Consider the following 14916-nt stretch of genomic DNA (forward strand, 5'->3'; position numbering starts at 1 on the left):
GAAGTACAGATGTATAAGTACAGATGTACTTACCCACATTTTTTATATTGCGTGACACATTTAAAATTATATTTCGTGATTCAGAAGTACAGATGTGCAGTACAGAAGAAGGACAGATATATATTTTTTTAACATTTTCGCCAACCACAGCCACCCACTTCCACCCACCGCGACCAAACTCCCTTACTTTCATCTAGAGACCAAGGGGTATTTACCACCCCAACGGGGGGTTGATTGGAATTGATGGTGATAGAGAAAACCCCGGACATACGTACATTAGCGTTAGCATTATATATATATATAGATATATAGATATTACCTACTTAGGAAATTTTCCCGGGAACAGCACTTACTAGGCATATAATAGGCAAGTAAGTAAGATAAAGTTACTTAAATTGCAACTTTATTTCTTTAATCAGTAAGCGTTTTATTCTTAACAAGTTGCTATTAGATGGACGTACTTATTCCATATTTCCAGATACAAAAAACATAAACCAGTATTATAATAATAATATGTAAAAAAAACATCAACTCTTTTAAAGAAACGTCGAGTAGAGCCGTATAGTACACACACTAGTTATGCATGGCTCCAGAAAACTTTCTGTTGCAATACAACAACGGTAAGGAAAAACTCTTCTAAACAGAGTAGGTACCTATGGTCAGTTTGAAGTCTAATTTTTAATATCGAAATATATCAGTTACTTATTTACCAGTTTTATTAAATGCATTCATAATATATTATCAATATATGCAGTGGCACGTAGCACTCTCTCATTCTGGCAGATGTCAAGCCAAGGAAGGGTATTAGCATCACTAACGGACACTGCAGCGTACACTTGTACAGTAGAAATCGAACCAAACCACGCCTGACCCCTTTGTACGATGAATAGTAATGACCCTACTTGGATTGTACGCGACACTATTCCAACCTTCAAATTAAACATCGATCAGTTTTTGTACATACATCATTAGTACACTACTTTTATATTGATTTGGTCAGGCTACATTTTTAACGTGACAATATTGCGTAGGTGCGTACATCATGTCTATTCAAGGTAATGCCATTAATTATGTTGCTCGATATAAAAAAAGAGGAAAAGCCGCTTTTAGACCAGCAATTAGAGTCATTTATAATGCTGACCACTAAGAAAGTTCATGAATAAAAACTCCACGTGGTAGAAATGAAAATCATTTAGTAAGCTAATGGTGTTATTAGGCGTCTAGATTAGATACCGGGAACAATCACTTTTTTATTATTATTTGTATGTCTTTCGTTTATCTCGGGACCATGGGGTCCCGGACATTTGGAAGGCGTGCGTGGGGCCGAAGCCAACAGCGCAGATGCCCTTTAAGACAATTTAATCTAAAAGGTAATAATTATTATTAAAAGAGAGGAAATGAAGTGATATCTTACGCAAAGGGTCGAAAACTAAACAGTGAGCTACGAACTTTACGGATAATCAAGCAAGATCTAAGAAACAGTCAGGAGACCAGGAAAAAAAGAGATGACGACAAACCACATTAGGTATATAAGATAAATTCAGTCATATATGAAAGGGGTGGGGGGCTAACGTTTCAGTGAACTTTTAGCAGTTAACAGGTTAAAAGGTACCGAAATTGTGATATTGCAGTAACAGGTTGCTAGCTCATCGTCCACAGTGTCCACACCACAATTGAACCGAAATTCCACAATCGACTTCTACGAAGAAAGCCGGGTGGTGAAATTTCAGGCCCGTCACCACACAGGGCCAAACAAACCAGACACATAATAAGCCCCAGCACCCATCATGATAACCCAGCTGTTAAACAAGCAAGACATGGACAAAGAAGATGACAATGTAAAAATGTTCAATGTGGTAGATAATCATATGAATAAGGTGTATAAAGAAGCAATGTGGAGCTTTCACTTCGTAAATCTTGGTTTGAAGTGGAAGCTACTTAAACGAGACCCCCCCTTCACGCAGAAATTTAGGTCGAATCAGTTTCTAATGAAGTCAATTACCAAAGGTCCATTATAATACAAAAAGCCTTAGCCGCCCGCGACGGTGAGAACACTTAAATTCATCCCTCGCTCTTAACAACTTTTGACCTTAAAACGACGTCGCTGTGCTCGCTCCTTGTGACTCTTCTCATAAATTTAAATAATGCGCTTCTCCCATAACTATGAAGTATATTTTGTTAAATATTTATTTAAATTCCCTAGTTTCTCGGCATAGTTTTGTAAAAGTGAACACAGTACAACTTAACCTTCCAAACTGATTACAGAAAACCTTGCAGATTGAGTAAATACAAAAGGAAGAAGTTTTCCATGCGATTGATTAGAAGGATGAAGTAATTAATTTAATTAAATACAACTCATATTTCTATTTTTCTGTAGCCCTCTCAAATTAATTAACTCTGTAATATCCGTGGTCTTTTTTAGACTTCTCTAACTCAATGAATATCAACAAAATTAAATCCAATAGACGTTTTCAAAGAAGATATAAAAGGAATTAGCATCCGTTGAGCCAGAATGTGGTAGTTTTCAATATTTTCATATGGCACAGCCAATCTTGTCATGCGTAGTGTGTACAATACCTTCTCGAGAGCAAAGCACGCTCAAATTAGGTATATACCTAATACTCATTTTACTTATAGTCGCGGTGACCGTTGACCGAATTATCTTTCCCTTCCACAACTAACGTTTGATCTTTAATTAGCTAAATGTTCCAGATGTTGACAGTAAGAAAAGTCACTCCATAAGTCCATATTCAAACTTACATTCATCACCTACGTATGTAATGTAATTTTTTTAAACTGGATTATCCTAAAATACTTGGGTTTTTGCTATTTTAGAGATCAAAAATATAACACACAATCCAACTCAATTTCAATACATGCGCCCCCGACTGTACAATGCTTCCGTATAGATTCGTCTAGTGTAGACTCTTCATTAGACTATATAAATGCACCACAAGGCGCAAGGCGCCCGTATTGTTACTTTGCTTATTCTTCCTACATTTTGGCATCGTGATGCATTTCGGCCGAAACTAGGGTCTAATCGGACCTTCAGTTTCGGTTTTAACAAAGTAAGTAAGTAAGTAAGTAAATATTCTTTATTGCACCACAAGGATAACAGAGTATTATGTTGTAAAGTATTATGTTGTTGCATAATTATTTTCCCACTTTGAAATGCAACTAAATTATTTTGTAATATCTATTTATTGAAACAATTAATCGACAATATAATCATCATTCCCCCATCTGCTAGGCGAAGTTTCAATACCCTTAGCCCAGAAAGAAAGTGGCTGAGAGGCAAAAAAATTAGCAAGGTGATTTTTTAGGTCACCGGAATTTTCGAATTTCATTTTACGAAGATGCTGTTTTAAAGCCCGAAAAAGGTGATAGTCGGAAGGTGCCAAATCAGGGCTGGGCAGGGAAGGTGGGTTAGGTATCGTTGTCCAACCGAGCTCCTCTAGAAATTTACGGGTCCTCTTCGCAACATGTGGTCTTGCATTATCATGAAGTAATGACACTTCAAGACGTTTTGGCCGTTTTTCTTTAACTGCGTTCGCCAACTTCTTTAGTTGATTCACGTAGACATCGGCGTCAATAGTCTGGTTATCCTCCAGTAACTCCCAAAACAACATTCCTTGCAAATCCCAGAAGACTGACAGGAGAAATTTCCGACCATGCGTACTGCTTTTCTGCTGTGTTGGTGGCCGTTTATCGGCAGGTATCCAAAAGGCTTTTCATGTGACGTTCTCGTACAAGATCCAGGATTCGTCTCCAGTGATGATCGACTTCAAGAAGTTATTTTTTGGGAACGCAGCAGCAGACTTTCACAAATGCTAACACGTACTTCACGTTGAGCATCGGTCAAATCATGAGGCGTCCATCTTGGCAAAACTCTACGGTAACCCATGGATTGTAGATGACGATCTATGGTACTGTAGTGATATTTTAGAGTCTTCTCTAAATCTCTGGTGGTGGAATCCGGATGCAACTCAAGCTCGCGCCGCAATGCCATTTCGTCAAAAGTCACGGGGCGACCAGTATGAGGAATGTCTTTTAGACTTGTGTCTCCTTTATCAAAGCGCTGGAACCAATTTCGTACTGTGCGATCAGTAGTAGTGTTTGGGCCAAAAGCACTGTTAATCTTATTTGCTGTTTCCCTTGAACTGGTTCCCAATTTGTGTTCGTATAAGTAAATCGCTCGAAGATGTTGTTGGTCCATTTTTTATATTTTAACTAAATCCCTGTGACAAGCCCCCGCTTATATACCCGACGTGAAAGATTCGAGAACATTCTGCTATATACCAGATTTATTCTAGGATATTCCAGACAATACTGGAAATGGCAAGAAATTTTTGAAGTGGGAAAATAATTATGCAACAACCTAATAAATAAATATATTTTTTAGCTAGACGCACATACTACCTGCTTAAATATTGTCCAGAATGCTTTTCACTTCGGCCCTGAGAGAAGCCAAATATTCTGTATTCACTATTCGAAATATCTCAAATAAACGCCTCATGTCATACCTACAAACTAATTGAGAATTGAGTGCAGTGAGCTTCTGGCGTAAGGTGCAAGTTGTAAATGGTATTAAAAATACTTAATCGCACCACTACTTCACTTATGCCTGTGCTTATAACACACTAGTAATCATACAGGCCTCAGACTGCCACAAACGACAGAGTGGTAAGTAGATGTCAGGCGAACCTCGAGCCTAATCTCTCCTCAGAGTAACATTACGGAGGCAGGAAACATTTCAGTGAGCCGTCCGCGCGGATTGTGGCCTACTCTGTACTTCCCAACACTTGAACACTCTCTCATGAAGGACCATCAGTTTTACATAAACCCCTATAACAGAGCTCTCAACATTCCTGGATACTCCGAAGCGAAGCAAATAGATAGGTAAGCAAAGGAAATATCAACTCTGGCATGGAGTGTTGAAAATGTTGAAATGCACAATTATTTTACGTGACCTACAAACTACTCCTTTAAATGCCAAACGTCACTTTGAACTCGTTTTATGTAACGGAATTTAAATAGGATTTTTTTTAATGCAGCTTGAATTTAATGTTTTACCACAGAATATACACCGTGTTTCACTTAACACTAAAAACCTGAACAAACAGAATCGAGAGTAGAATCGATTGAGGTTGTATACCTTTTTCAGTATTTAGGGGTATTAATACTAGCTGGTTACTTGGACGATTATTTTTTCCGCTACGAGTTGGACGTTGTGCGTCACTTTAATTTTAAAGTTTATCATAAGTCATAACAAATTGAACTCTTACCTAATTACAACCTTGTCATTTTGAATGTTAGGTTTAAATTTGCTTACTGCGTCACCTGTCCAATTTGAAGTTTACTGTGACACAGTTTAACGTGCTTTACAGTGACATAGCTGTCTATAGGTAAACCTTATGTCGTTGCAGTAACGTACACAATTAATCAGTTTTAAGGTTTACGATGGTAGCTAGCAATTATTTTATTGAGTGTAGAGTTAAAAGTCGAGTAGAGCTGCACAGAAAATTAAATATTCAATTTAAAAAAATAATAATCATCAAATTAAAAAAATTATATTCTAGATACGTTTAAAAAAATAAAAATCAGTTGGGGTGTCTGAGGTTTTGAGTGATACCGGAAACACGGTGTATAATAGTACAAGTACAGAAGGCTCACTCCTTTGGTGTTCACAAAATGCCGCCATTCTAAATTCTTACCTACATTAACAAACGGACCGCACGCGAGCACCCGACATTGAATTCTATTGCGCCGCGCGAAGGTCGTCGCCACTGAATGGGCCGCGAACTCGCGGCCGCCGGCATGTACTTGTAGCGCGGCGATACGGCCTAGCCACGACAATGGTCTAAGGCGGCGAGCGGGGCGGCTGGGCTGCGCGGGAAACGCGCGCGGGCGCTAGCCATGCCACGTACTTTTAGAAGCGGCGGCAGGGCCTAGGAGCGGCCAGAACGTTTTCATATTTAAAAAGATGTTTTTTACTGTCGAATATGACTCTAAAGTGCATAGAATGCTTTAATTAGTCAATTACGTCTTGTACAAGAGAATATGTGTGATGACTAAGTACATGGAATTTATTTTATGGCTAGTTAAATGATACTTAATATAAATAAACACTTAGAAAAAAATTAACAGTAAATACGAATAAATACTATACAAAAATATGTTTGAAAACATTATTACATACTACATACGCGAAAGTACAATTCAATTTTCATTAAATAAAGGTTTCGGGTTCAAGACGCTCATAATAAAAACAAAATATTTTGTTTCGCGCGGAATCGCTAGCCCCATCTAGCCGCCTAGGCCGGTCGCGCCGCTGTGTAAAGGCCCAGCCACGACATTGGTCTAAGCGCGGCAGCGGTGAGCGGCAGCCATACGTGCGAATGAAAAGTCCCATCGTTGTGTCTCGCTCATTGGAGATAGATATATAGATACATTGGTATGGCCGCCGCTCACCGCTGTCGCGCTTAAACCAATGTCGTGGCTGAGCCGTAATGTCGTGGCGGTGCCCGCGCGGCGCGCTACAGTTGTTTGAGTCGCGCCCGCCCCGCGCGCCGCTCCCGCGGGTAGGCCCGTAAAAACCCGCGCGCGATTTCGAACAGCGGCAAGGCCGTGGCATGCCTCGCGCGCGCTGCGTTTTTGTTTTTGTGACTTACCGCTTGCCGCTGCCGCAAGACGCCTTAGACCATTGTCGTGGCTAGGCCGATAGAATCGCGGAGTGAGCCGCCCCTGGTTTTACACATTTGATATTGTAACGAATATCTATAAATAATGCACTATTAGCTATTTATTTATTTAAACTTTATTGCACAAATTATCAATAAAAAGTACAAATGGCGGACTTAACGCCTTAAGGCATTCTCTACCAGTCAACCATTGGGCAAAACAGAGATAGTTATAGACCGTCAACCAAATCTTGTCACTAGAAAAAGGCGGCAAATTTGAAAAATCGCGGGCTAGCAACACTAGTTTTGAAAATCGGTGGAAGTTCGCGTGTCATTTGTATCTTATCTGTGGAAATCAGGGATGTAACGGAGTTCTGCTTCTGCTTCCGTTACTGCGGAACTTCCGTTTTGTTTTACACATCCGCTTCTGTTCCGGTTCTGTTATTTTTCAAACGGAAGTTATAACGGATGTCGGAACCTAGCGCGACGGTGGGACATGAGCGGCGTACATCAAAGACCAACAGGTCTATACCTATCATTCGCTCATCTCTCCGCTTGCCACGTGCTGCGATACTAAACATTAATCGCTTCATTCCATTGCGCGCCAATATTTGTCCTGTCCACCTAGTTAGTAGCGAGTGAACAACTATTCAGTGGTACAGGGCTTATCTACGATCCCCTTAGAAGCTCCCCTTAGATTTGTTTATTAAATACAGTTTACTTCTTTTACAATCACTCCATTTAATTTAAAAATTTAATTGTGTGCTAACAATTACACATATAATTTTTACTGGTTAGTTTTGGATTGTATTATACTACCTACGAGTAAGTTTTCTTTTCGTTTCTAAAACCTTTTACGGCATAATAAAGTTTTAAAAGGATTCTTATGTGATTTTTAGTGATTACCTAAACAACAAACAATCTTAAAGTTCAAGGTGATTTAAATTTTTGGATTGTAATGAATGATATACTTAAGATAAAATATCAGGTAACTTTTCTTTTCGTTTTTAAAACCTAAGTGGGCCTAAAGGCTGATTACAAACTGCTGATTACAGGCTGAACAGTAAACACCTAAAAATTCTAGGTAATTTAATTAGTTTTGGTTTATGTTATACCTATGTGGTATTTTTTCATTTCGTTTTTAACATCTATAACTTCCGCTTCTGGTTCCGGTTCCGCTTCTGCTTCCGTTAAACTAAATTCAAAACTTCCGCTTCCGCTTCCGGTTCCGTTAAAACCACATCCGTTACATCCCTGGTGGAAATCTCCGTCCTACCAAAAAGAGAAATAACTAGCACATATCCGTATTATCTAATTCGTAAGGAAGGAGCGAGATCCTTGAAAAAAAAATATTTGTGGCTGTTCGACGTACATTGCTGGTTTTTGTTCGTTTCATAGGGATACCATACTTTAGTTTGATGTACATTGCTACTGCCAAAATTTGGTTGACAGGCTATAGTTTGGTTTGAGATAGTGGGATTTGATTATAAATTTCTATTGTATATTTTTGGATTTTTTTTGAAAACGAGCCTTCACCGTCACAATTATTACCACTTCTGGACATTTTCTCATATTTTGTTAGACCAAGTAGAAAAAGTCCTATAATATGTTATATATTTGTAAACTACTCGCAAAGCTCGTAATTTGATACCACACACGGTATGATTAAGGGCTCGGTTGCGATTTCACTATTTTTCACATGAAAGCCCTCTTAAGTGTTTTAGTATGTCACCTTGTAACGCATATTTTATCTCTATCTATACTCTACTACTGTAAGATAATTAGAAGTTCCGCGTAACCTACTTTTCTCATTTAACAAGTTTCTACCTTCATTTCAAACTCAAACCGTTAATTAAGTTTATTAGTTTCCATTAACCCATTTTAGGAAACACTTGTATCTTACGAAAATGAAAGCTACATTGCTAAGCTACAAAGCTACATTTTTTTATATAAAAGCCAATTGCATTTATATAAAAAAAAAACAATCATTAAGAGACGTAAAACCCTACGACTGGATTCAAACAAAACATTATCCGAAAATATTCTAGATGTTTGCTTACTTACGCAGATATATACTTGGCGATACCTGTGTTTTGCTTTAAGTGCAACATGGACAAATTTCTATTGGAATGTTAGGCAAAAACGTCCTTGGAAAGCCACATATAACTAACTCAACTAGCAACCATGGACCTTCAATAGGGACTGAGCTCACACGTTTTTTGCCATACTAAATTGAACCTTATCACCGGTCCAGAAAGGCGTTCGTGTCAGACTAGTAAAAGTGTGTCCACGTGAGGGTCAAAGTTGGGGCTGGTGTCCCTCTCGCACTTATTGCCACTGTCAATAGTTATTTGTTTTACAAGGGGGCAAAGTTGTTGTTTAACTGCACGTGCCAATATTGATACCCGAGCAAGCGAAAGATTCCAGTATTGAACCGCGAGCGTAGCGAGTGGTTCAAAAAGTGGAATCTTGAGCGTTGCGAGGGTTTCAAGGCACGAAGGTTAAACAAACTTTGCCGCCGAGTGAAACACAAAATTTTTCACCACACCAACACGAACAAAATACTGACTATAAAACATCAAACTAAATTAAATCTATCAATTTATTCAATATTCAATCATCATTTATAGGTAAATTCTACCAGCCAGCTTAAGACATCAAGTTAAAATTTGTATGAAATTACTTTGCACTCTTGTGGATAAAATGCAATTTTGCTATCTGTTTTCGAATAGCAAAGTAAGCCTTTACCAGTTGGTGTGACAAATAATTTGAATGACGTCATCTAGCTTAATATCTCTAAATCTATGCTAGCCACATCCGTTTTCGAGATTGCCCATAGACTAGTCAAAATAAACAAATAGACTCACCATTCCCACAGATGTACGAGGCAATCGAACATAACGCATCCATTTTCGGCGCTCATGCAGGAAGCAGCTGGAGCAGCAGCCATCTTGGATATTCCCTCCCAAATGTCACTTAATTGAAAGCACTTCGTTCACTACCATAATCAGTCACTCTGTGATGACACCGACAATTCACGAAGGTAATCTCTGGAAAGAGGAAAGTGTCAATTAGAAACTTGATAGGGTAAGTCGCGTGAGCACGATGGAATAAGATGAAAGTGAAATTACAAACAATTCAATTCTGAGATTATTGTTATTATAAACTATACAATGAGGATATAGATAATTTTGATTTTAACTAAAATTTTATTAAATTACGACGATATACTTAATCAATCTTTTTTATAAGTGCATGTATGTTTAGTTTTTCTTTTATATATTAGATTTGTAAAAGTTTAACATGCGAATTGCCATTATTGTAGTCAAATGTGTATAGGCGAATTTGATTCAAATAACTTTGCTTCAACGTTCTGAAGGGCAGTGGCTTTTGAATTTAATGTAACCACAGTAAACCACCAAGAAATAAATAGATAAATATTTGTGGTAAAGGCAAAACGCAATTGGCAACGGTAGTTTTATAGAGCGTGGATTAAGGTATTCTCTTGGAAAAATAACTTTCAAATAATAATCGAATTGCATTTAATACCTGCAGATGCATGTGGCTATTAAATATCATAAATATTGTATACCACATATACACCACTCCACAGTTAGTTCTACGACACATACGAAGACATATCACTTAAAACCGGCCAAGAGCGTGTCGGGCCACGCTCAGTGTAGGGTTCCGTAGTTTTCCGTATTTTTCTCAAAAACTACTGAACCTATCAAGTTCGAAACAATTTTCCTAGAAAGTCTTTATAAAGTTCTACTTTTGTGATTTTTTCCATATTTTTTAAACATATGGTTCAAAAGTTAGAGGGGGGGGACGCACTTTTTTTTCCTTTAGGAGCGATTATTTCCGAAAATATTAATATTATCAAAAAACGATCGTAGTAAACCCTTATTCATTTTTAAATAAAAAATATATCACACACTGGGGTTGGAATAAAATAAAATATCAGCCCCCACTTTACATGTAGGGGGGTACCCTAATAAAACATTTTTTCCATTTTTTATTTGTGCACTTTGTTGGTGTGATTGATATACATATTGATACCAAATTTCAGCTTTCTAGTGCTAACGGTTACTGAGATTATCCGCGGACGGACGGACGGACGGACAGACAGACATGGCGAAACTATAAGGGTTCCTAGTTGACTACGGAACCCTAAAAACTGTGCAGCAAAAGCCATACATTATACCTACGTTGGAAATTAAAACTCAATAAAAATTTTCCTTGAACGGGAAGAGAAATTGACCAACTTTGTAATGAATTTCCACGATAAACTTCATTCAACCCAGTATTTCCGTTTTTGGAGTTACGTAAATTAATTCGTATCTGGGGTATATTATTACATTTTGATACAGCTATTGATAGAAGCGAGATACTTAACCGTATTTTATTTTGTTTTTAAAATTGTTATCGCTCGTGCCGCACGAGTCGCACGATTCCCGGGCAAGAAACGCTTTATAGGCATAATGCACTTCGTCATTAGTCATTATTTGCTGCCATTTCCTATTACCACCATTATTCGCACTCCATTTGTCGCTTTGACTGCTACTGACTGTCGGTTTGACTGCTAACCGTTAAGTTTTACCATTACTGATACCAACTGATACCAACCACGTGATTCTATAATATTGATCGTCGGCCCGAAGTTAATCGAAAGAAAATGTTCTACGGAGACTTACGCTTGGCTCTCAACTGAGATTACTGTCACAGTTGCTCACGAACAGGAACTCATTACATAAACCGTATGTTTTGCAGATTTATTAAGATGCGCGACAAGATAGGTCTTCAGGGACTCGCTTTCACGTATCTTTGGATCGCTCTCGATACGCGTTGGCTATAAATATTGTAGAGTTAGTAGGTGTAGGGTAGCGCGGCAATTCCGGTGATTGAATAGTATGTCGGGCCTTAGGCACGCATTTGGAATTGAATACTACAACATGGAATTGAATATATCACACAACATTGCGATCAGGATTTTGTCAATTTATTTCGTAAAAAACTTAAGACCATGGGTGTATCTATGCATATGTGTTTAATTTACTAGGTACCTACTACCTACTTAAGTACTATTAAACGCTCGTCTCCTAATAAGAGCTTTTCCTTTCAAGAAAATAAACTACTTAAAATATATGACAAGTATTATACATAACACAATAAATAAATATAAATAAAGATGTCTTCCGATAAAATAAAATAGAAATTAAATAAGTACCCACCTGTCGTCACTATCTATTAATTTTGCTAACTGTGACAAATGTCTCTACTCTTACAACTCGTTAACTGTCCAATCTATCCATGCTTTTCCCGATAACACAATTAGATAATTTCTCCAATAAAGAATATTCCATTCTAGAATATGACCTACCTTTAAGAGTTTTGCAAGATTCACGAAATCCTAGTTGCATAATCTAACCCAAATCTGTGTCAAGTAAAAATACTTTTAGTTTTAAGTTCGATATTAAATATAATGATACTTAGCATCATTTTTAACGAAAGTAGTAATCTTATTTAGGGTCTCAGGGTAACCAGTCCACAGAATGCACGTGCTTACTCAAGCAAACCTCAAATGATATGGCACTTATGGCAGTGATAATGCACGCTCATTATTACAGATCGTACAGTCACCTACTTGTAGCAACAGTTATCATCAGATGATCGGGGCGTGTGCCGCGACCAGACATGACTAGTGAAAGTGTCCCTAACCAACCAGCAACGGTACTTTAGGTACCGGCGAAACGGAGACCATGATTTAAGAATATTCGAGACTGAAACAGCATCGGCAGTGTACTTTGAACAAAATCTACAAGTGAAAAAAAGGATGTGTATCATTAGTGAGACAATGGGAAGTGTACCGATTTCAAGTGTCGAATGTAGATGTGACTTGAATAGTGTGTCACGTCGACGAATGCATAATTCATGGTCACCGCGAGCTTTCCTCTTGTCAACTCGTCACACCACTCGAGCTACTAGCGGTGTGGGCAAACAGCTTTCCACGACGTACGGCCCTTGCCTGCAACTCTACAACACTTTCAATCGGATGAAAAGCAAACTGCGTGTCATTTTATTCGTTTTACATCTGATTTTGACCCGATGCGGTTTTGACATGTAAAAGAAGAGGCCGGTTAGGTATATATGTATGTTGTACGTAGGTACCTACGTTGAACGAATGTATTTGTTGAAAGTAAGTCACGTGTATAAAATTTAGGAGTTATTTAACAATATTAATTATTGAACAACCATCCATTTTAAAGATAATAGGTACAAATAAGTTATAGTTATAGCTAGAAGAAGTAAACATGTACATGTCAAGTGGCCCCACAGTCCACACACTAAAAGAAAGCCGAAGGGGATGAATGTGATAAGTTTGTCACGCGGCCCCATATCTTATCCCTGTCAGCGGTAATCCAGACGGCGAGGGGATTCGCCGAGTCGCTCCGCGGTCAATGTCCGGATGGAAAATTTGGCATTTGCCATGCATATTAAGTCAGCATCAAATTTCAAAACTTTGCCGTTTGTTATCATGTACTTAAGTAAAAGCTTAGAAAAATTAAAGGCGAAAAACAACACTTAATTCGTTGAGTCACCGTAACAATCCTTCAAAGTCAAATACTTAGTAGGAAATCTTAAAATTGGCAGTTTTCTATTTACGTCCGCTTTTAGACTCAGTATATGTAATTATGTATATACTTATTGTATGTGGGTGTATTACACCGACACGTACTGTAAGGGTAGTTTAATATGCTCTGCCTACCCTATCATGGGTTACAGGCGTGATTGTATATATATCGATAAGTACAGTGAGCTGCAAAGTGCATGATGGCGAATTTATCAATGAATTCATTCATAATGGCTTCATGCACTCACTGTATATACATATTATACATACATACTGTACTGTAAAAGTCTCGTTCAGATCGGCTTCCACTCTCCTCAGTCACAAGTACGTCCCCTTTTATATCTACTATCTCCTCAAGGATTGCTCTGTTACTTTTGTTCCCCATGACTGTTACCATCTCCAATTTAAATTACATGTATATAGAACCTACTGTAAATATTTAGTATACCTAGGTACTACATACTTATTTATGCACTTGCACTCTACATTTTTTATACTAATTAGTACCTATCAGTAATCATATTATTTTTTATTCCTGTACCTACCTACCCATAGCAATTTGGAAAATTTGCAACCCCGTTACTTCTTACTTGAGAACACAATTCACACTTGTTTACGTATGTTCAAAGGTATTCCCGTCACATTTTCTAGCAACCTATACTAGCAAAACCTTTCCACGTTCAATAAAGTAAATTTGAAGGTATTCGATGTTAGAGCTTTATTCGTAACCGATAGATAATATAAATAACGTTTCAAATAACAAAAAATAGGTACCAACAATATAATTCGAGTATAATGTATACATCACGCACTGAATAAAATATTGACCCAGTTCCCGTTACTTTTACAGGCTAAAATAAGAACCACAGGAATTTAAATATTAACCAACAGCTTTAAACGTCCCTGACTACTACTTCCATAAGCGAGCAGCCCCGAGGCGTCAGATTCGTGTTAGCACGAATCAATGAACACTCAAAAGCGCAGAAATTGCATAATGAACCGTAGCAATAACTAGGTCATCTAACAACGTGCCCATAATTATTACACTTACCAGTCACTCCAGAAACGATTTTGCGTCGCACATTGTTTATCTCCGAATCAACCCAGTTCTGAACAAGATCACGAAATTTATTTTACACATAAACTAACTGAAGATAAGAATCATTAGTTTGTTTTGAAAATTAACAGTTTTCCGGGGTTGAAATGTTTTTCCAGCTTGGAAAATGTATCGATTGAGCGGCGCGCGGCCGCGCGTCTAGCGAGCGAGTGTGAGCGGCAGGGGGCGACGCCATGCCTCGCTGCCTCACCCCTACACTACTACCCTTGCGCGCGTTTTCCACGTTTTCCCGCCACCGGTATCGCACCGCGGCTAGTTCACCGTACACTGGCCAGCCCACCTCCAACCCTGCTAGCCCGCCAGACAGTAGACCGCTTGTCTCGTTTGTTGCTGGCTAAACACTGCTTGTTTCGTTTGTTGAGGCCGGTTATTGTGTGTGCACAAAGGTGCCGTACAGTGCCAGATACACGTTATGCTCTGGCAACTGTATGTAATCTACAGAGGATTCAATAATAATATAAAACCTTAGATATTAGATATTAGTA

General features: G+C 38.3%; 1 protein-coding gene across 7 annotated transcripts in view; it reads right to left on the bottom strand.

The window, feature by feature from the left end:
- The window catches only part of LOC125224778, a 72315-nt gene extending 57772 nt beyond the window's left edge, over positions 1–14543 (bottom strand). For 4 of the 7 annotated variants that reach the window (XM_048128277.1, XM_048128270.1, XM_048128262.1 and 1 more), the window contains exons 1-2: positions 14366–14492; positions 9548–9730 (exon numbers count right to left, since the gene is read on the bottom strand). In XM_048128277.1, coding sequence (XP_047984234.1) covers positions 9548–9630 — 83 coding nt within the window. In that variant the 5' untranslated portion in view covers positions 9631–9730; positions 14366–14492. Of the gene's footprint in view, positions 1–9547; positions 9731–14365 lie in introns of all 7 variants that reach the window. The other 3 variants (XM_048128256.1, XM_048128285.1, XM_048128231.1) reach the window with 3 other exon arrangements.
- Between the last annotated feature and the right edge of the window lie 373 nt (positions 14544–14916).

The sequence above is a fragment of the Leguminivora glycinivorella genome, chromosome 1 (assembly GCF_023078275.1).
Source record: "Leguminivora glycinivorella isolate SPB_JAAS2020 chromosome 1, LegGlyc_1.1, whole genome shotgun sequence".
Classification (NCBI taxonomy): domain Eukaryota; kingdom Metazoa; phylum Arthropoda; class Insecta; order Lepidoptera; family Tortricidae; genus Leguminivora; species Leguminivora glycinivorella.